The sequence below is a fragment of the Ruditapes philippinarum genome, unplaced genomic scaffold, assembly GCF_026571515.1.
Source record: "Ruditapes philippinarum isolate M1 unplaced genomic scaffold, ASM2657151v2 ctg1194_1_1_1_1, whole genome shotgun sequence".
Classification (NCBI taxonomy): Eukaryota; Metazoa; Mollusca; class Bivalvia; order Venerida; family Veneridae; genus Ruditapes; species Ruditapes philippinarum.
Genome location: NW_026866075.1, coordinates 27600 through 49757, shown reverse-complemented (window position 1 = coordinate 49757; position 22158 = coordinate 27600). Strand labels below are relative to the sequence as shown.

The 22158-nt window shown below is 36.1% G+C and overlaps 1 protein-coding gene across 1 annotated transcript in view; it reads right to left on the bottom strand.

The window, feature by feature from the left end:
• LOC132731201 (calsyntenin-1-like) overlaps positions 1-22158 on the bottom strand; it is a 70681-nt gene that overhangs the window by 36986 nt on the left and 11537 nt on the right. The window contains exons 3-8 of the mRNA XM_060717335.1: positions 21488-21686; positions 17687-17895; positions 10271-10417; positions 8132-8323; positions 1762-2037; positions 26-207 (exon numbers count right to left, since the gene is read on the bottom strand). Coding sequence (XP_060573318.1) covers positions 26-207; positions 1762-2037; positions 8132-8323; positions 10271-10417; positions 17687-17895; positions 21488-21686 — 1205 coding nt within the window. The remainder of the gene's footprint in view (positions 1-25; positions 208-1761; positions 2038-8131; positions 8324-10270; positions 10418-17686; positions 17896-21487; positions 21687-22158) is intronic.

Sequence of the window (22158 nt, the reverse complement as noted above, 5' to 3'; positions counted from 1 at the left end):
TATCATAACATAATATCAAACTTACATCAGGGAAATCCATGCTTATAGCATAGTGATGCCATTCTCCATCATTGACCTGATCAAGATTCCAGCGCCATTCAGCAGGCTTAAACACTTCAAGATCTTTGGAATCCTCGCTCTCTCTCCGTAATACAAACACCAACTTCGTGTTATGAACATATAGGGCATAATGGTGACGATTCATTCCTGTAACAATTATTATAAATCAAATATAAGTGTTGTGTTACAAATTTCTACATAATGTTTATATTCTTGGACATTTTTATTCTTTAAGTTTTTGGTTTGGGTTTTAGATAAAAGCACTCTGAAATAGACGGTTGTAATTTCTAATTCATACAAGTCACTTTAATACAAACTTAATGTTAATATTTTCAAAAAGAAAATCAGGATACTTAATCCAAACTCCTGTAGGGTTTACACACAATATTTTAAGTGAAGTATGAAGGCTATATAAAATATGTGACCCCAGATTGGGTCAATATTTCCCCAAGTAGTCCATAGGTTCAAAAGAGGCAGACCAGACACAGAAACTGCTAATAGATAGATGGACAGATGACCAGGTGCATAACATTATACACCAAAAGATTTTGGGTGTACAATAAACAGAAGGGCCATGATGGCCCTGAAATCGCTCACCTGTATATAGGTCCTTTGGGCCAGGCTAATTTTAACCCAGGAGCTTTTTTTAATCAATCTGGTAGACACCCATTAGAAGATGTTTTATGATAAATATCTAAGCTCTAGCTCTTTGGGGTTTTTAAAAGAAGATTTTTTAAGTTTTTACTATAATCAGACCCCCGGTGCAGGGTCGATTTAACCCTGGGCTTTTATTTGAACAAATTTGGTAGACACTCACTAGAAGATGTTTCATGCTTAATCTCTTAGCTCTATGGGTTATTCAAAGTTTTTACTATAGACGTGTAAGGAAAATCAGACCCCCTGGGCAAGGCTAATTTTACCCTGGGGCTTTTATTTGAACAAATTTTGTAGACACTCACTGGAAGATGTTTCATGCTTAACATCTAAGCTCTAGCTCTATGGGTTATTTAAAAGAAGATTTTTTAAGGAAAATCTGGACCCTGGCGGTGTGGCCAATTTTCACCACAGGGATTTTATTTGAACAAACTTGTTAGACACTCACTAGAAGATGTTTCATGCCAAATATCTAAGCTCTAGCTCTTTGGGTTTTTTATGAGAAGACGTTTTAAGTTTAACTTTATACATATAAGGAAAAGCAATGACCCCCTGGGGCCGGGCCAATTTTGACCCCAGGGCAAATTTGAACAAACTTGATAGACACTCACTTGAAGATGTTTCATGCCAAATATCTAAGCTCTAGCTCTTTGGATTTAAAAAGAAGATATTTTTAGTTTTTCTTTTGGTTGCAGTGGCAACCAGAGTTCTGCATGGAATTAAATTGAACAACTTTTAAAGGTGACCACCAGAGGTTTATGAGGAGATGTCGTTTAAAGTAAAAGTTTACGGACGGACAGACATCCGACCGAATAGGGATAAAGGGCCATTTCAATTGTTATTTTCTTTTCATTAATAGAGGGCCATGGCCCCTTATTCTATTGTTACGAAATGAATTCTATTGTTCTCTTTTGTTCTGTTTACAGTTAGATGGCCCCGTATCCCTATTGGGTAGTGCGGACAGACTGACGCCGGACAAAAAGCGATCACAAAAGCTCACCATGTTACTTTGTGACAGGTGAGCTGAAAAAAACATGAATAACTTACCATCACCATCAGACATGCACAGTAAATGTTCTTTGTTTCCCTTCTTATGACTGCTCACAACAGTATTAGGGTAAGTGTGTTTCATCCATGTGGAGATAGTGAAATGCCTTCTTAGTTTGTGATCAATATGATTGTTTGGAACTTCTACAGCAATATCCACCCCATTAAACATATAAACTTTGTCCCCATCATGACCATCATCTGTTGGTATGGCATTGGTCCAGTTAGATGTCAAAGATGGTGTAGGTAAAAGATCAACACTGTCTTCATTTGCTCCTACAAATAATCATATACTTAATTTATCACTTCAGAAAGTTCAGAAATAAGATTCCTGCAGGGGGAAGGTAACAAATTTGGAATCTTATCCAGCTATCAAAACTGTATTGCTTCAGATACTGAATAGTACTAAACACTGTAAATTAGCATTTTTTTCAGTAACATCATTTGATCCTTTCTCTACCTTGATTATATATTTTTCAGCAAAGGTCAATTAGGACAATATTAATGATTATTACCCCTCACTTTTTTGTAATGTCCATATCCCAATGGCCATTGTGAGCAATTCTTACTGTAAATTTAAGTATACCACATGACTGAAAATTTTGTACTGTTACATATTTCCCAGTAAACAAGAGCTGTCACAGGAGACAGCCAAGCTCGACTAATAAAATACTGGACGCAGTAAGGAGGATAAAACTATGAAAGAAAAATCAATTATGTATAATTATGTATTAAGTTATAGTAAAAAAATAACATTTGTTAAAATAAATTCCAAGATCATGAGGAGATAATTCTTGCAATATTGGTGCTAGAGTTATGAACCTTGTCACATAAGATGTGGATGATGATAAGGTACATTTATTTGAAGTATGAAGTTGATCCCTTTAGAAATAAATAAGTTACAGTAAAAATTAATATTTTTTAAAGAAAATTCTAAGTTCAAGGGGAGATAAATCTGAAAATATTGGTGCTAAAGTTATGAACCTTGTCACATAAGATGGGGATGATGATAAGGTACATATATTTGAAGTATGAGGTTGATCCCTTAAATAATAAAGAAGTAACAGTAAAAAATAGTATTTTTTAAGGAAAATTCTAAGTTCAAGGGGAGATAAATCTGAAAATATTGGTGCTAGAGTTATGAACCTTGTCACATAAGATGTGGTTGATGATAAGGAACATATATTTGAAGTTTGAAGTTGATACCTTAAGAAATGACAAAGTTATAGTGAAAAATATTTTACTGCACCAAAACTTTAATCTGAAATCTGGACGCGGACACGGACGCCGACGCCGGGGCGAGTAGGACAGCTCTTCTTATACTTCGTATAGTCGAGCTAAAAACATTTAGAAACAGTCATGACCTCAAATGTTTCATAAATATCTCTGAAAAGCAAACATCTCTCTTGCTAGAGGTCATGATATAAAGACCATTGAACTATTTTTAGACAAGTCTTACAAGAGCTGTCGGTAGGACAGCAACGCTCGACTATTCTTAGTGCTTGATAGTAAAAGACCCTTGATAATGTAAAATTTTCTCAAATTTTTTCCTTAAATCCATGTTACTGTTATAGGCCTTGGAGAGGGTCCTATTATGCTCTCAAAGAAGAGTATAAAATTTCAACTTGTTTCAAATCCAGATGTCAATAGAATATGAAAATATCTGAGGTGGTATGCAAACTATAATGTAAATTCTAATGAAAATTCTAAGTTGAACAAGATTGCATTTGAGAAAAATGCTATGCCACCGCATGGTTCAAATTTCATAGCTGTACATCAAAGGACAAGAAAGTAGGTCACATCATCAAAATCTAAGTCACCTGATATCAAAGTTCAATTTTACAACTAAAACTGTGCACATGGTCAAAATGTCGTTGCTGTACATCAAAGGACAAGGAAGTAGGTCACTGTCCCCTTGGGCAAGGCATAATTTTGACCTAAGGGTTTAATTCAAAACAATTTTGATACAGGTTCACCAAACAACATTTCAAGTCAAATATCTAAGCTATAGCTTTCTCCCATTCAGAAAACATTTGTTTTATTTTCTGTTTTTACTATGTGTACATAATGAGAATCACTGCCCCGGGGCAGGGCCAATTTTGACACCAGGGGAAAAATTTGGTAGAGGACCTATAAATGATATTATATATCAAACATCAAAGCTCTATGCCTTGTACCTTCAGACAAAAATATTTTTTTATTTTTCACTATATGTACATAATGAAAATCAATGACCCCGGGGCGGAACCAATTTTGACCCCAGGGCTATAATTTGAACAATTTGCAAGAGGTTCACTACACAATGTTTCATGCAAAATATCTTAACTCTAGCCATTGTAAATTTAGAGAAGATGATTTTTTAAGTTTTTACTATATACATATAAGGAAAACCTATGGCCCCCGGGGGGGGGGGGGGGGGGCTAATTTTGACACAAGAGGCAAAATTTGAATAACTTTTGTAGAGTACCTTTAGATGATATTATTTAACAAATATTAAAGCTCTAAGCCTTGTACCTTCAGACAATAAGATTTTTTATTTTTTACTATATGTATATATTGAAATCAATGACCCCCAGGGCGGGGCAATTTTGACCCCAGGGCTATAATTTAAACAATCTTGCTAGAGGTTTACTTCACAATGTTTCATGCAAAATATCTAACCTCTAGCATTTGTCAATTGCTAGAAGATTTTTTTTTGAAGTTTTTACTATAAGTTTTTACTATATACATATAACGAAAACCAATGACCCCCGGGGCGTGGCCGATTTTGACCCCAGAGCTATAATTTGAACAATCTGGGTAGAGGTCTACCAGACAATGCCTTATGCAAAATATCTAAGCTCTAGGCCTTTTGGATCTTTACAAGAAGGTGTTTTAAGTTTTTACTATATATACATATAGGGAAAATCAATGACCCAGGGGCGGGGCCGATTTTGACCCAAAGGCTATAATTTGAACAATCTTGGTAAGGGTCTACCAGACGATGCCTTATGCAAAATATCTAAGCTCTAATTCTTTTTGGTTTTTACAAGAAGGTATTTTAAGTTTTTACTATATGTACATGTATATAGTGAAAATCAATGACCCCCGGGGCGGGGCCAATTTTGACCCCAGGGCTATAATTTGAACAATCTTGTTAGAGGTCTACCAGACAATGCCTTATGCAAAATATCTAAGCTCTAGGCCTTTTGGGTCTTTACAAGAAGATTTTTAAAATTTATTCTTATAATTCCTTTTGGTTGCCATGGCAACCAGATTTCTGCATGGAATGAAATTCTTTGAACAACTTTGGAAGCCCTTCACCCAAGGAACAATCCTGCCAAGTTTGGTTGAAATTGGACTAGTGGTTTTTCACAAGAAGATTTTTTAAGTTCACTATATAATCTATATAACACACACACAAACACACACACTAACACACACACACACAGGTGAATCGCTATATGCCACCGCATCGCAGATGCTGCGGTGGCATAAAAAGGGGCATTATTCTGTCAAAATGCTTCATAGAGTTATCTCTTCCTGTCTACATGTTGGTCTCATGATGGTTGACAAGTGTGCAAAGTTTCAAAGCTATATGTCAATGGACTTTGAAAATATTTGAAGTATTACAAAAACTTTAACATAAATTCAAACTAACATAAAGTCAAACTGGAACTATCGCTAAATGTGATTAATACCCCCACAAGGCTGCCTCGGAAATGAGGAAGTTACTAGTAACAGAATACCTTGCAAAAGAACTGAAATAGAGTTATGCTCCAGACAAGGGACAATAACTTGTAATTTGTCAAAATGGTGTTATTGTTCTTGTGCACTGCACTTCCTCTAAATAAGCTTGTAGATTGTATAAAGTTGTATTGAATTCAAAGTAGTTTTCAAGTTATGCTCCGGACAAGGAAAAGTAACAAAGGGCAATAACTCTGTAATGTGTCAAAATGGAGTTATGGTTCTTGTGTACTGCACTTTCTCTCAATGTCCTTGATCATTTTATGAAGTAGTATTGAATTCCAACCATTAGTCTTCAAGTTATGCTTTGGACAAAAGAAAGCAATAGAAAAGTGACAAAGGGCAATTACTCTGTAATTACTTAAGATAGACTTATTGTTCTTGTGCACTGCATTCCTCTTATTGTGCTTGACCATTGTATGAAGTCGTTTTGAATTCCAACTAGTAGTTATCAAGTTATGCTTCGGACAAGGAAAAGTAACAAAGGGCAATAACTCTGTAATTAGTGAAGATGGAGTTATGGTTCTTGTGCACTGCACTTCCTCTTATTGTGCTTGACCATTGTATGAAGTTGTATTGAATTCCAACCATTAGTCTTCAAGTTATGCTCCAGACAAGGAAAATGCAACGGACGGCTGGACCGACCAACCAACCAACCACCGAATGACTCCTATATACCCACCAAACTTCGTTTCGGGGGTATAAAAAGGGGCATAATTCTGTCAAAATGCTTGATACAGTTACCTCCTCCTGTCTACAGGTTGGGGTCATGATGGTGAACGAGTGTGCAAAGTTTCAAAACCAGTTGTCAATGGACTTTGGAAATATTTGAGGTATTACAAAAACTTTAACATAAGTGGTCACACAGACACAGACGCTCGGGTGACTACGATAGCTCTACTTATTCTCATCGAATAGTCTAGCTAAAAAATATCATAACATGTGCACATGCATGACAGACATTCCAATATGAGTTGTTTACCTTTCATCGGATGCTCCGGTGGCATTATAAAAGTATCATGACCAATGTTTTAAGTTTTGGGCTGGCAACACACTTACCAACTTTCGCTATATATATATATGCAGTATTTCAATAGAGCGGAAGTCAGTGCGTGAGCATGCCCTTTGCCATATCTCATTCAGTTACCGTTCACATTTTCAGCGTGGTTGCTATGAAACGTCATGGGTCCAGCTGCTGCTACACTTAGTGTACATGGCTTACATGGCTTTAAAACTGATATATTAGTCAAACAAATTAAAACAACACACATAAACTATACATAGTTGTTTTCCATAGTAATATTTTGCATTTTCAACTAATAGTCAAACAAATATCTCAATATTCTTTCCCATTTATTATATTGTTTACATGTGATGACAGCTAGTTAGCAGGCGAACGCTGTGTAAGATTACTTCCGATCCAGAAAATTCCCTTGTTTACCATAAAAACTCATATGTTTACCATAGCAACCATTTGTATATAGAAAATAAATTATATAAGGTTAATGAAAAAATTGTCAGTTACTTGACAAACAATCAAATTAATAAATACAAAGTCTTAAGAAAAGGTCCCTTCTTTGAGTTCATTTAAAAGGGGAATAATTTTGCAGAATTTTAGACAGGGAAACATGAGTTATTATTCGTGGCTAGTGAATATGGCCAACTGAAATCATGCAAGCGAGTTTGTAAGTGCAACAGCAATGTCAACATGAATGTAGCAATATTTCTTTTTTCTTCGAAAAGATTGAAGCTCAAATCAAGCAAAATTCAAACATCAAGGTCATTTATGAGTGGAGGCCAAGTTCAGTCCACTCAACTTGAAGGTCTTGTCCTTGGCAACAGCAATGTCAAAGACAACATGACTGTAGCAAAAGCTCTTTTTTCTTCTTAAAAAAACAACAAAAAACGAGCTAATAATTATGGAGCAGATTTTGTTGGTTTTTCTATTTTTAGCTCTGGCAGCCATCTTGTTTAGCAGACTGGAACAGTAAAGAACTGCCAAATGAACATTTCTGTACAGTTTTATCAAAATCTATTGAGGACAAGATGTCATTGAACAGTTTTTTCTATTTTAAGCACCGGTGACCATATTGTTTAAAAGACCAAAACCATCTTAGCAATTTGCATCAAGGCCAATCTAAGGATCATTCCTGTATAGTTTCTGTAAAATTCTATCAAACAGTTAAGAGATGTCATTGAAAGGTATTTCTATTTTTAGCTCTGGTAGCCATCTTGTTCAGCAGACAAGATCCATTTGAGCATTTTTTGGAGGGGACCATCGAAGGATCATTCCTGTATTGTGTGTCACTATTGGTGTAGGGGTTTAGAAATTTTGTCCGTCCTGTCATTAGAAGGAAGGGTTTTTATACAGGAGGGCCTTTGTGCATTTCCCGATTGACACATATCACCCGAGCAGGTGACAAAGTACAGTACAATAATGTGACTTCTTTGTTCATTAAGTTTTTATCATCTTCATTATTTTGGAAATAAGAAAGACTGCACAAACTTACTATTTATGCCATTTGTGTAAAATTTCATGGCAGCAAATTTAAATGACTTCACAGTACATGTAATCAATGTTGGACTGAAGTCATAAAATGGATGACATGCATTTATAATAATAATATAACAATGGCATACAAACCACAGAGCTTCCTTTGTGATGTAATGCTGTATGTATCCCTGTCACAGCCTTTGCCAATATGTTTTGTCTGCAAGTTAAGTCGCGTGCTGATATGGTCTGGTACGCATTTTCTGTCACAGATTTGGAGATGCGCATTATTAGTTAGCTGTTTATGACCTGATCCGGGTGTGTATTCTATATGATCTGGGAAATCTGTAAAGAAACAAGATGACCATGCTGAAAATCTATTTTCAGTGGTGATTACCTTGACCCCAGCAACCATAAATGCCAGAGAAAACCAAAGCCATATGACAAATTTGGACAAAGGCAGAAAATCCTAACTTGAGATTGACTTTTTCGACACTGAAGAAAGCCAGGGTTTCCACAAACCAGGGAACACAGAATTCCCTGACATATCCTTCACATAATTTCGAATTTCCCTAACATATTTCAAAGCTATTATTGCACATTCTATTTTTTTATGTAATATTATCAAACTTGAACACCAAATGGGTGGGGCAATATACTTCAACATGTATATCTATTGTATTGATTGAAAACAAAATGTGTTTGCAAAACATGTATGCATCGTTTCAACCTATAAGGTTAATGTGATCTTGACCTCTGACTCCTTGACCCCAAAAATCTGATGAAATCAACTTCTGACCCAAAACAATGCATTTGAGACAGGGTTAATGTTTAAAGGGGCATCTACTAGTTATGACAAATCACTATGTGAAATTATGTGAAATATGAAGACTTTGTGATGAATACTTTTGAAGATAATCAGCAGAAACCATTTTGACATTTAAGGCCCCTGTGACCTTGACCTTTGACCTAGTGACCCATTAATCAATAGGGGTCATCTACTAGTTATGACTAATCTCTATGTGAAATATGAAGACTTTGTGATAAATTGTTTTCAAGATAATCAGCGGAAACCATTTGGTCTACCGATGAACAGACAGACAGACAGACATTAGCAAAACAATATACCCCCTCTTCTTCGAAGGGGGGCATAATAAATAACAAAGTTATAGCCTGTTAAAGAAAAATACAAGAGAGTTGACAATCAAGGTCAACTTAAGGTCAAGGTCACATCTAAATTATTTAATATGTTTGTTGGTAGCAAGTCTGTTTTGTCTAGTTTAAATATCCTGTATGTTGTAATAATAAATTACGGATGTAACAACACTTTTATTCTTCTAAAACAATTTCCAAACATCCAAAAATTTCATAGGTGACATGTACAATTACCAATTAATGGTAGCATGCTTTGTGTATCTGAGCAGGTGTGTCAATTTCGTATCAGCACTGAGATCAAGGAGTGTTGTTTAAACAAACATTAGCAGCAGTAGGCGAAGCATTATATGACCGAAAGTGTTTTTTTTAGTAAGGATGACACATTTGTAAGACATTACATAAATTAAATAAAGTATTACCTCCTTCAAAGAGCAATCTTCCTATAAAGTTTGAATATTGTGGGCCAAATGGAACTTAAGTTATGCTCTGGAAACTGTTTTCAGTTTTGAGGTAATAACAACCTTTAACTTTGACCTTGTGACCCCAAAATCAATAGGGGTCTTCTACCCAATATGGACAATTAACCTATGAAGTTTGAACACTATGGGCCAAATAGAAATTAAGTTATGTTCTGGAAACTGTTTTCAGTTTTAAAGTAATAGTGACCTTGGCCTTTGACCTTGTGACCCCAAAATCAATAAGGGTGTTCTACCCAATATAGACAATCATCCTAATAAGTTTGAATATTGTGGGCCAAATAGACCTTAAGTTATGCTCTGGAAACTGTTTTCAGTTTTAAGGTAATAGTGACCTTAACCTTTGACCTTGTGCCCCAAAATCAATAGGGGTCTTCTACCCAATATGGACAATCATCCTATGAAGTTTGAATATTGTTGGCCAAATGGAACTTAAGTTATGCTACGGAAACTGTTTTTAGTTTTAAAGTAATAGTGACTTTGACCTTGTGGCCCTGTGAGTGCGGACAGACGCCAGGGGGTATAACATAATATGCCAGAAATTCTTTCGGGCATATAATAAAAAACCATATAGCTTAATGAAAAATATTGTTTTTTTAGTATTCACACCTAAATACATAAAGTACAGAGTATCTAAGATACAGATGCAAGCCATTCTTACCTGTCCAGCCATTCTTACAGATTTCTTTTACATCAATGTTGATAAATGCTGGAGCAGAAACCATACCAGCACAGTCTCTAGCTACCACTTTCACTATAAAGTTATACCTCTCCTTATGGCTTATCTTCTCTGTATTCTTCAAATTGCCTAAAAAAATAATGCTAATTATGCATTCAGTAAAACCATGACTAAACAATACAAGATTGCATTTGTGAAACAAGAGCTCCGCTAGGGGAAATATACAGTAAAATTTTGCTCGTTTGGACTCGGATCCCTCGAATACCTCCTTTTGCTTGGACTAAGCATGCGGTCCCAGCGGAATCCATATGAGATATATGGTTCTACATTGGATGGCTTGAACACAGAACACTCAAATTCTCCAACCTGATCTTTGATCCTTCAAGTATGAAGACAATATATCAAGAACTTAAAAAGTTATGGTCAAGGTTAAAGTTTGTGGACATCAACATGACTGTAACAATGCCATAACTCTGACAAACATCATGAATCTGAAAAATGCTGTCACTGATAATATGCACAACTAGACATATTACTGATCTTTCCTGTAAAGTTTGGAGTAATTTTTGAGGAGAGGTCCAGACAAGTTTTGTGACAGACAGACTGATGGACATAGAAACATTTGGGTACTTGGCTATGCTTGACTTTCCTTATTTCAAACAAGTGTTTTTTTCTGCGGTGACTTTATTTCTGCGTTTCCTGCAGTCAGTTTCAGCACCGCAGAAATATAAACTGCAGAATATTTCCCTAACCTGCTACGATATGTGTCCTACATTGTGACCTGTTTCGTCTAAAGTAATAACGACTTACAGAATATAACGGTTAGCGGGTTTTCAATTGCTGTCGGCTGTAAGTATGTAATCTGTGTTTGTAAGGATATTATGCTAATTTAAGAATAAAGATATTTCAAACCATTCCAACCCTTATACTGCTAAATAATCGTTGTATACTTAAATTGTCATCTGATTTACATTAAACTTTTATCAATTTTATTAAATTAAAGATACTACCAGAGTATATTTTTCACACATCATTTCACGTGATCAAAGATGCATACCTTTCTATTGTTGCGCATTATATTTGTTTGCAAGCAAACAATATAATTGATTGGAATTACTATACAGTTTTCCAGTGACGATGATAAACAAATGCAAACGTGTACATGCAAAAAAAATAATAAAATAGGTAGATTAATGTGACTTAGACTTTTATAAGATGAGTCGCAGAATTTAAATCACGTTTTGTCCAAAGAATGTGCCGCAGAAATTAAGTCCGCAGAAATAAAAACATGCCAAAATTAGGAGCCCGCAGAAAAAACCACTTATATGTACATAGGAGAACGGATAATTTGAACACACAAAAACAGCCAATAATAACACTATATGCCACCAAAACAACCAATTTTGTTGTTTGTGCTGACATTGAACTTTGTGCATTTTAATTTGTCTGTTGATGGCAAGTATGGTATAAGTCCTTAATTGCACCAATCAGTTAAAGTGTGCCTAATATTTAAATATCATATGCAATAAATGTTATTAAAGCCACTGACCTCCAGATGGTAAAATGAAACAAGAGGGCCATGATGGCCCTAAGGTCGCTCACCTGTATGTAGGCCCCCAGAGCGGGGCCAGTTTAAACCCCAAGGCTTTTATTTGAACAAACTTGGAAGACACCTATAAGAAGACGTTTCATGATGTACACACTTATAATGAAAAACAATGATCTGCCCTCCCCTACCCCCGGCAGGGCCAATTTTAACCAAGGGCTTTTATTTGAACAAACTTGGTAGACACCCATAAGAAGATGTTTCATGCTAAACATCTAAGCTGTAGCTCATTGTGTTTTTTAAAGAAGATTTTTTAAGTTTTTACTATACACATATATATAACAAGAGGGCCATAATGGCCCTGAGGTCGCTCACCTGTATATAGCCCCCCCCCCCCCCCGGCCAATTTTTACCCAACCAAGGGCTTTTATTTGAACAGGCTTGGTAGACACCCATAAGAAGATGTTTCATGCTAAACATGTAAGTTCTAGCTCATTGGGTTTTTTAAAAGTAGATTTTTTAAGTTTTTACTAACACATATAGTTAAAAACAATGACACCCCTGGGGCAGGGCCAGTTATGACCCCCAGGCTTTTATCTTTTATTTGAACAAATTTTGTAGATATTTACTTAAAGATGTTTCATGTATAATATCTAAACTCAAGCTATTTGGGTTCTTTAAAAGAAGATTTTTTAAGTTTTTGCTATACACATATAACGAAAATCAATGACCCCGGGGCGGGGCCAGTTTTGACCCCAGGGCTTTTATTTGAACATACTTGGTAGACACCCATTAGAACATGTTTCATGCTAAATATCTTAGCTCTAGCTCTTTGAGTTCTTTAAAAGAAGATTTTTTAAGTTTTTACTATATGCATATAGGGAAAATCAATGACCACCTGGGGCGGGGCCAATTTTGACCCCAGGGCTTTTATTTGAACAAACTTGGTAGACACTCATTAGAAGATGTTTCATGCTAAATATCTTAGCTCTAACTCTTTGGGTTCTTTAAAAGAAGATTTTTTAAGTTTTTACTATATGCATATAGGGAAAATCTATGACCCCCTGGGACTGGGCCAATTTTGACCCCAGGGCTTTTATTTGAACAAACTTGGTAGACATTCACTAGAAGATGTTTCATGCCAAATATCTAAGCTCTAGCTCTTACGGTTCTTTAAAAGAAGATTTTTAAGTTTTTACTATATGCCTATAGGGGAAATCAATGACCCCCCGGGGCGGGGCAATTTTGACCCCAGGGTTTTTATTTGAACAAACTTGGTAGACATTCACTAGAAGATATTTCATGTCAAATATCTTAGATCTAGCTCTTTGGGTTCTTTAAAAGAAGATTTTTTAAGTTTTTACTATATGCATATAGGGAAAATCTTTGACCCCCCTGGGGTAGGGCCAATTTTGACCTCAGGGCTTTTATTTGAACAAACTTGGTAGACACTCATTAGAACATGTTTCATGCTAAATATCTTAGCTCTAGCTCTTTGGGTTCTTTAAAAGAAGATTTTTTAAGTTTTTACTATATGCATATAGGGAAAATCAATGACCCCCTTGGGCGGGGCCAATTTTGACCCCAGGGCTTTTATTTGAACAAACTTGGTAGACATTCACTAGAAGATGTTTCAAGCCAAATATCTAAGCTCTAGCTTTTACAGTTCTTTAAAAGAAGATTTTTTAAGTTTTTACTATATGCATATAGGGTAAATCAATGACCCCCCGGAGCGGGCCAATTTTGACCCCAGGGCTTTTATTTGAACAAACTTGGTAGACACTCATTAGAAGATGTTTCATGCCAAATATCTAAGCTCTAGCTCTTACGGTTCTTTAAAAGAAGATATTTAAAGATTTTTCTTTCGGTTGCCATGGCAACCAGAGTTCTGCATGAAATGGAATTCTTTGAACAATCTTGATAGAGCTTCATACAAAGAGTATTCCTGCCAAGTTTCATTTACATTGGCCTTGCGGTATCATAGAAGATGTCCTTAGAATATTTAAAATGTGGACGGACGACGGACGACGGATGCCATTTGGTTGGCCATCCTAAAAGCTCACCTGCACTTTGTGCAAGGTGAGCTAAAAACAATGACACCCCTAGGGCGGGGCCAGTTTTGACTCCATGGCTTTTATTTAAACAAACTTGGTAGACATCCATAAGAAGATATTTCATGCTAAACATCTAAGCTCTAGCTTATTGGGTTTTTTAAAAGAAGATTTTTTAAGTTTTTGCTATACACATATAAGGAAAATCAATGACCCCCAGGGCAGGGCCAATTTTGACCCCAGGGCTTTTATTTGAACAAACTTTGTAGACACTCACTAGAAGATGTTTCATGCTTAATATCTTAACTCTAGCTATTTAGGTTTTTTCAAAGAATACTTTTTAAGTTTTTGTCATACACATATATAAGGAAAATCAATGACCCCCGGGGCGGGGCCAATTTTGACCCCAGGGCTTTTATTTGAACAAACTTGGTAGACACCCATTAGAACATGTTTCATGCTAAATATCTTAGCTCTAGCTCTTTGAGTTCTTTAAAAGAAGATTTTTTAAGTTTTTAATATATACATGTACATATAGGGACAATCAATGACCCCCTGGGGCGGGGCCAATTTTGACCCCAAGGCTTTTATTTCAACAAACTAGAACATGTTTCATGCTAAATGTCTTAGCTCTAGCTCTTTGAGTTCTTTAAAAGAAGATTTTTTAAGTTTTTACTATATACATATAGGGAAAATCAATGACCCCCTGGGGCGGGGCCAATTTTGACCCCAGGGCTTTTATTTGAACAAACTTGGTAGACACCCATTAGAACATGTTTCATGCTTAATATCTTAGCTCTAGCTCTTTTGGTTCTTTAAAAGAAGATTTTTTAAGTTTTTACTATATACATATAGGGAAAATCAATGACCCCCTGGGGCGGGGCAATTTTGACCCCAGGGCTTTTATTTGAACAAACTTGGTAGACAACCATTAGAACATGTTTCATGCTTAATATCTTAGCTCTAGCTCTTTGGGTTCCTTAAAAAAAGATTTTTTAAGTTTTTACTTTATGCATATAGGGAAAATCAATGACACCCTGGGGCGGGGCCAATTTTGACCCCAGGGCTTTTATTTGAACAAACTTGGTAGACACCCATTAGAACATGTTTCATGCTAAATATCTTAGCTCTAGCTCTTTGAGTTCTTTAAAAGAAGATTTTTTAAGTTTTTACTATATACATATAGGGAAAATCAATGACCCCCTGGGGCGGGGCCAATTTTGACCCCAGGGCTTTTATTTGAACAATCTTGGTAGACACTCACTAGAAGATGTTTCATGCCAAATATCTAGGCTCTAGCTCTTTCTGTTTTTTAAAAGAAGATATTTAAAGTTTTTTCTTCATGGAATTAAATTCTTTGAACAATTTTTAAAGGTGAACACCAAAGAAACATTCCTGTGAAGTTTGGATGAAATTGGCTTAGTTGTTTATGAGGAGATGTCATTTAAAGTAAAAGTTTACGGACGGACGCCGGACGGACGGACGCCGGACGAAAAGCGATCACAAAAGCTCACCCTGTCACTTTGTGACAGGTGAGCTAAAAAATGAAATAAAATTTCGAGTAAACAGTAAATACTGATCTAGTTAGGTTTATTGTATAAATCCATTATTACTGTCACCTTAATTCAAGAAAGAATGTTGACAAAAGCGTCAATATATCGGAGTTTTCTTTTCCATAATCTACTACGTTACTAACGCAGTAGCCAATATAAATAGAAGAAGATAATTCATTAAACTCGGTCACGTGTCACAAAGTGGTCCGAAAAAATCCCAGGATCAGGTATGCTCGGGATCGTTTATCAATTTTCGTCATTGAGTAGGCCCCTATCATATTTCAAGCTAAATGTAAAATCGATGAATTGGTCGTCATATATGAAATAATTAATCAAATACAATTGAGAGTGTTAACAAGGTTTTTCTATTTTTAGCTCCTGTGACCCAGTTTTTCATCCGAGATGACCAATGGTCGAAGTCATCCAAGCTATTAGCTAGACAAGCATCCTGACCAAGTTTGATGATGATTTAGTAAAACAAGAGGGCCATGATGGCCCTAAAGTCGCTCACCTGTATATAGGCCCCCCGGAGCGGGGCCAGTTTAAACCCCAGGGCTTTTATTTGAACAAACTTGGTAGACACCCATTAGAAGATGTTTCATGCTAAACATCTAAGAGACACCCATTAGAAGATGTTTCATGCTAAACATCTAAGGTCTAGCTTGTTGGTTTTTTAAAAAAGAAGATTTTTTCAAGTTTTTTTCTTTACACATATAGTTAAAAACAATGACACACCTGGGGCAGGGCCAGTTTTGACCCCAGGGCTTTTATTTGAACAAACTTTGTAGACACTTTCTAGACAATGTTTCATGCTTAATATCTGAACTCTAGCTATTTAGGTTTTTTCAAAGAAGATTTTTAAGTTTTTGCTATACACATATAAGGAAAATCAATGTCCCCTGGGACGTGGCCAATTTTGACCCCAGGGCTTTTATTTGAACAAACTTTGTAGACACTCACTAGAAGATGCTTTGTGCTGAATATCTAAACTCTAGCTATTTGAGTTTTTTCAAAGAAGATTTTGTAGGTTTTTGTCATACACATATAAGGAAAATGAATGACCTCCGGGGCGGGGCCAATTTTGACCCCAGGGCTTTTATTTGAACAAACTTGGCAGACACTCACTAGAAGATGTTTCATGCTTAGTATCTAAACTCTAGCTATTTGTTTTCATTCAAAAAAGATCTTTTAAGTTTTTGTTATAAACATATAAGGAAAATGAATGACCCCGGGTCGGGCAAATTTTGACCCATCAGAGCTATTATCTAGGTTAGCATCCTGACAAAGTTTGATGATGATTGAGGCAAAAATGTGACTGCTAGAGTGTCAACGAACAAGTGTGGACAGACGACGGACATTCAACAATCCTTAAAGCTCACCTGAGCTCAGACTTTCCGAAAGTTAAAAACATTCGGTCTAACAAACCATGAAAATCTGTCGGACCGAAACGAAATCTGTCAGACCGAATGAAATTGATCAAAATCAAAGAAAGACTTGTGTTTGTATTTTTAAGACACTTTTTGATTTTAATTTTTTCGTCTGAAAAATCGGCACATTCCGTGTAGCGCATTTTCATCTCCTCCCTGTCATACACCAACGATTCATGGTCCTGCTTCCATTTTTCATTAAATTTTGATTTGGGTCTATTCTTTTCATCCTTTTATTGCTGTTATGCGCGCTCCTCTGACGTAGATTTTCGTTTTTCCCAGGTTTGGCACCTTTAGCGACGCCCTTTAGTATACATGCTGCTAGGATAAAAACTGGACAGTCGGACCGATCCGGAATAAAAAATTGTCGGACCTGATCAAAATTTATCGGACATGTCCGTCGGACCGACGTATTTCGGGAAGTCTGTAAGCTAAAAAAACCCCTAAATCTAAGACATAGGAACCTATACATTTGGTTTAATTGCACTACATAAGTTGCTAAAAGTGGCAGACCATTTTGAGCCAGTCCATCAGTGGTCTTACTAGAGAGAATTTACTGTATCTATATTTCTAGTTTCAAGTCAATGATAAAACTCCTTGAATAATTTTGCAGTTACAAAGAAATAATAATAATTTATTTATAATTTTACAGGACAAATAAAATGTACTGAAACAACTGCCCCATGTCCCAGCAACCAACAGACTGACCAACCACAGGTTACTCTTATATATCCACTTAAACTTTGCCAGGGCTTTGAATATTCAAATGATACATATATAAATATACAAAAATAAGTAAAATAGTAGTATGTCTTACTTACCCTCATTATCAATAACAAATGGAACATCATCATCAAGTATATCATATGAGCATATAGCTTTATTATCAGATTCATTATCATCATCATGTGCTGTCACTTTGATGATACTGTCATACATCCTGTCCTCTTCCATTTCAACAAAGTATGTTGTCTTATCAAACACTGGGGCAAACTTGTCTACACCTTCAACTTTTACTGTTACCACACCTCTGAAACATAAAGAGCAAATTAATCGTGGGAACCAGACAAATGGTCTAGAACTGGTTCCAGTAAAGGACCATGTCCTTTGATTAACAAAACAAGACCTATCAGTGTTTAAATGTGTCACCTGACAATATTTGTTCCCTATATGATGCGGCTACTTTGAAGCATATTGCAGCTTTGAAGCATATTGCAGCTACAATGTACTGTGTAGCAGGAGACACAAAAATCATTGACTGGCCTAAATTGTTTTTTTTTTTATTCAAGGGCCAGAACTGACCCAACAAGAATTTGTAACAGAGTTACCAACGTCCCCAGTCTCATGCAGCATAAAATTGTTCTATTTCAAGATAGAGGTATGGATCTCAGGACTTTCAGTCCAAAATTACTATCAATGGTAGATCTGCAAATGCAACAACAAATTTATTAAAGAAATAAAATGAAACACAGAATTTAACTAGAAATGTGTCCATAGGAGACGAATGCCCCCACACGCCACTGTTCTGTCAATCTTATGACTCTAGGTCAAATATTTTTGGACTACATGTGCCACAAGTTGAAAACTAAAAATCAACAAAGGGCCATAATTCTGTTAAATTTGGTCGCAGCAAAAATTCCTTCCTTTACTACCATCTACACATTAAGGTTGTTCATCCCTGGAAGTTTAAGCAAAATCTGCCATCCGGTTTAAGAGGAGTTGCGTTCACAAAATTTCTACATAGTATATAGTGAAAAAAATCAACAAAGGGCCATAATTCTGTTAAATTTGGTCGCAGCAAAAATTCCTTCTTTTACTACCATCTACACATTAAGGTTGTTCATCCCTGGAAGTTTAAGCAAAATCAGCCATCCGGTTTAAGAGGAGTTGCGTTCACAAGATTTCCGGACGCACGGACAGACGGACGGAAGTTCTAACAGGAGAGTAATTATGTGGCTACTCTATTGTTCTCTCTATTGTTCTTTTTAGCCACACAAAAGAAAATAGCCACATAAAAGCATTACGGAATGAATGACATCAAAGAGAAAGAACAGTTACCTATTGTCCCTCTAGCCACATAATTACTCTCCTGTGAATGCGGACTTACGTACGGACGGACACTCGGACGGACAAGTGCAACGCTATATGCTCCCACTCTGTGGGGGCATAAAAATCTATCATGTTAAGCTTTGACCTCTTAGTGTGACCTTGACCTTGGAGGTACGGGTGCAGGTGTTGTGCATGACATATCGTCTTATAATTGTAACTATTTGTGCCAAGTACTTTCAAAATCCCTTGAACTATGAAAAAGTTATAGATCTGACACAAAATATACCCTTTAACAGACTATGTTAATCTTTGACCTCTAAGTGTGACCTTGGAGAGGTAGGGACCCATGTTTGTGCCTGACATATAGTCTTATTATTGTGATTATTTGTCAGAGTATTTTTAAAATCCTTTGGTCTATGAAAAAGTTATGGACTGGACACAAAATATACCCTATAATAGACTATGTAAACCTTTGACCTTTAAGTGTGACCTTGACCTTGGAGGTAGGGGTGCAGGTGTTGTACTTGATATAACGTCTATTTTTTTTGACTATTTGTGCCAAGTTATTTAAAAATCCCTTGAACTATGAGATCTAGATCGGACACAAAATATACCATAAAACAGACTATGTTAATTTTTGACCTCTTAGTGTGACCTTGACCTTTGAGGTACGGATGCAGGTGTTGCTAATGACACATTGTCTTATTATAGTGACTATTTGTGTTTATGTGACAAGTTATCAAAATCCCTTTACCTATGAAGAAGTTCTAGATTGGACACTATATACTATATTATATACTATAACAGACTATGTTAATCTTTGACCTCCAAGTGTGACCTTGACCTTGGAGGTAGGTGACCAATTCTTGTGCATGACATATTGTCTCATTATTGTGAACAATTGTGGCAAGTATTTACAAAATCCCTTCAAAGATAACAAAGTTATGGACCGGACACGACATATACCCTCAAATAGACAATGTTGACCTTGAATGAGCAAGTGCGACCTTGACCCTGGAGGTAGGGGTCTGGTTTTGCGCATGACACATCGTCTTATTATTACAAACATTTATTAAATTCCTTTGAAAATAAATGACAAAGTTATGGACCGGACACAAAAGTGTGACGGAAGGACGGATGTTCTCACAGTACAGTAATTATGTGGCTTCTCTATTGTTCTCTCTATTGTTCTTTTTAGCCACACAAAAGAAAATAGCCACATAAAAGAATTAGGGAATGATGACATCAAAGACAAAGAACAGTTACCTATTGTCCCTCTAGCCACATATTTACTGTCCTGTGAGTGCGGACGGACGGAGCCTATTTCTATATCCCCCTTTTTTCTTCGAAAAGACAGGAGACAAGAGCTGTCACCCAAGTGACGAATGCCCCTGAAAAGGTTTCTTAAGCATGCATTGGTATTATGAAAAGAAGAGAAAGAAAGTAACTAATTGCATAATATTGTTCTTTGTATTATTGTACCTGTAATCTTTAATTGTGATAGCATGAACCTTCAAAATATAAGTATGATTTTGACATTTGAAGAAGGGACGTGGTTCCTGGACGCGACAGAATGTTGTTATGAAATAGACATTTGTGCCAAGTTTTTTCAAAGTCCCTCAATGTATGACAAGTTACAGTCTGGACATGATTGTTGTGTAAGTGGGGACACACCGACGGAGGCGCGACACATTGTCTTGATGTGGTAGACATTTGTGCCAAGTTATTTTAAAATCCTTCCATGCATGACAATGTTACAGTCTGGACATGAATGAGTATCTTCAAACTCTTCTCGAGAGAATGAGTACCTTCAAACTATAAGTGTGGCCTTGAACTTGAAGGTAGGGACATGGGTCTTAGTTTTTTTGTTTTATTTTGTATTGGGTTTTACGTCACATCTATACAGTATAGGTCATATCGCGACGTTCCAGCTTTACTGTTGGAGGAAGACCTCAGGTGCCCTTCCGTGCATTATTATAAAATTAAATTGAATCTGGAGGCGTGCTGCTTTAAGTCAACACCAATTTGTTGTTATGATCTGCTTGAATGCTCCTTAGCATTTCACAAAGTGTGAAAACTGTTATTATTAGGTTATTGTATGAAATTAGGTGAGAAGGTAAATTTTACAGTTGTTTAAAGTTGCTTTCAACACATTTCAGAATTATACTAGAATATTAGATGTGACAGGCTAAAAAAGACCTCAGGTCGATCTTAGGGTAACTAGTAACCGACACTGAAAAGCCTTTTACTCTATCACAATTCATTTAGAAGTTGTAGCACTTTGAAATCAGTTTTGGTGAAAAAAATAATGCAAAATAGTGATTTTTGGCAATTTTGAGACGTCCCCCGTTGCCACGGTAACAGGAAATTTACAATTGAGCATGCTGTTACAGAGGCTATGGTCTAGTCAACATTTGTGCCAAGTTTCATCAGTAATGAAGCATTTTTCATAGGTTCATAGCAGTTTGAACTTGTTACAGGAGGCTTTTCAATGATAACGGCCATTTTTCGAAATATGCTCATGGGGTAAAAGGATAAATCAGTAGGGGACTAATAAAGTGGTTATTTCTTACCTGTTTGATTTTTTACTGTAAGGTGGGTCTTCACAATCATAGGCAAATATGTTGAATTTGTAATGTTTCCTTTTTTCATAGCTAAGCACGGCCCCTTTTTTTACTTTCAGAAGTGCTTCTCCAGTTTCTTTATTCTTTACTTCAATCTCAAATGGTATGTTTTTTCGATTTGATACAATTTCATATCTGCATATTAGACCTGGAAGCAGAATAAATCTGTAAAACTAGTGACAACATGAGCTCAGCTGAGGCCGGGAAATAAACTCTGATGGCAAATTTTAAAGACGGTATTATGGACCAAAATATGTCATACAAAAGCAAATTTATTGTTGTAAATGGTACATAAGATGATTTTTTCTAAAGAATGAGAAAGAAATCAAGATTGTATTTGTAAGAAACAAGCAAATTCGTTGAATTTATATCACCCGCCGAGTACTGGTTATTATTAACACAACAACTGAAGACATAAGGCTTTATTTATATATTAATCATGGCATAAACAGTAATATTCTTTGAACTTGATAAATATTCAGGGCAATAACAGAGCCATAACTTTGTGTTAAATAGTAAAATCTGGAAATGCCAATGAGATGTATGCATACTACATAACTAATCAAGGGCCATAAATCTGAGTTATAAGTATCTGACTGGAACAAGGCGACTATATGCAT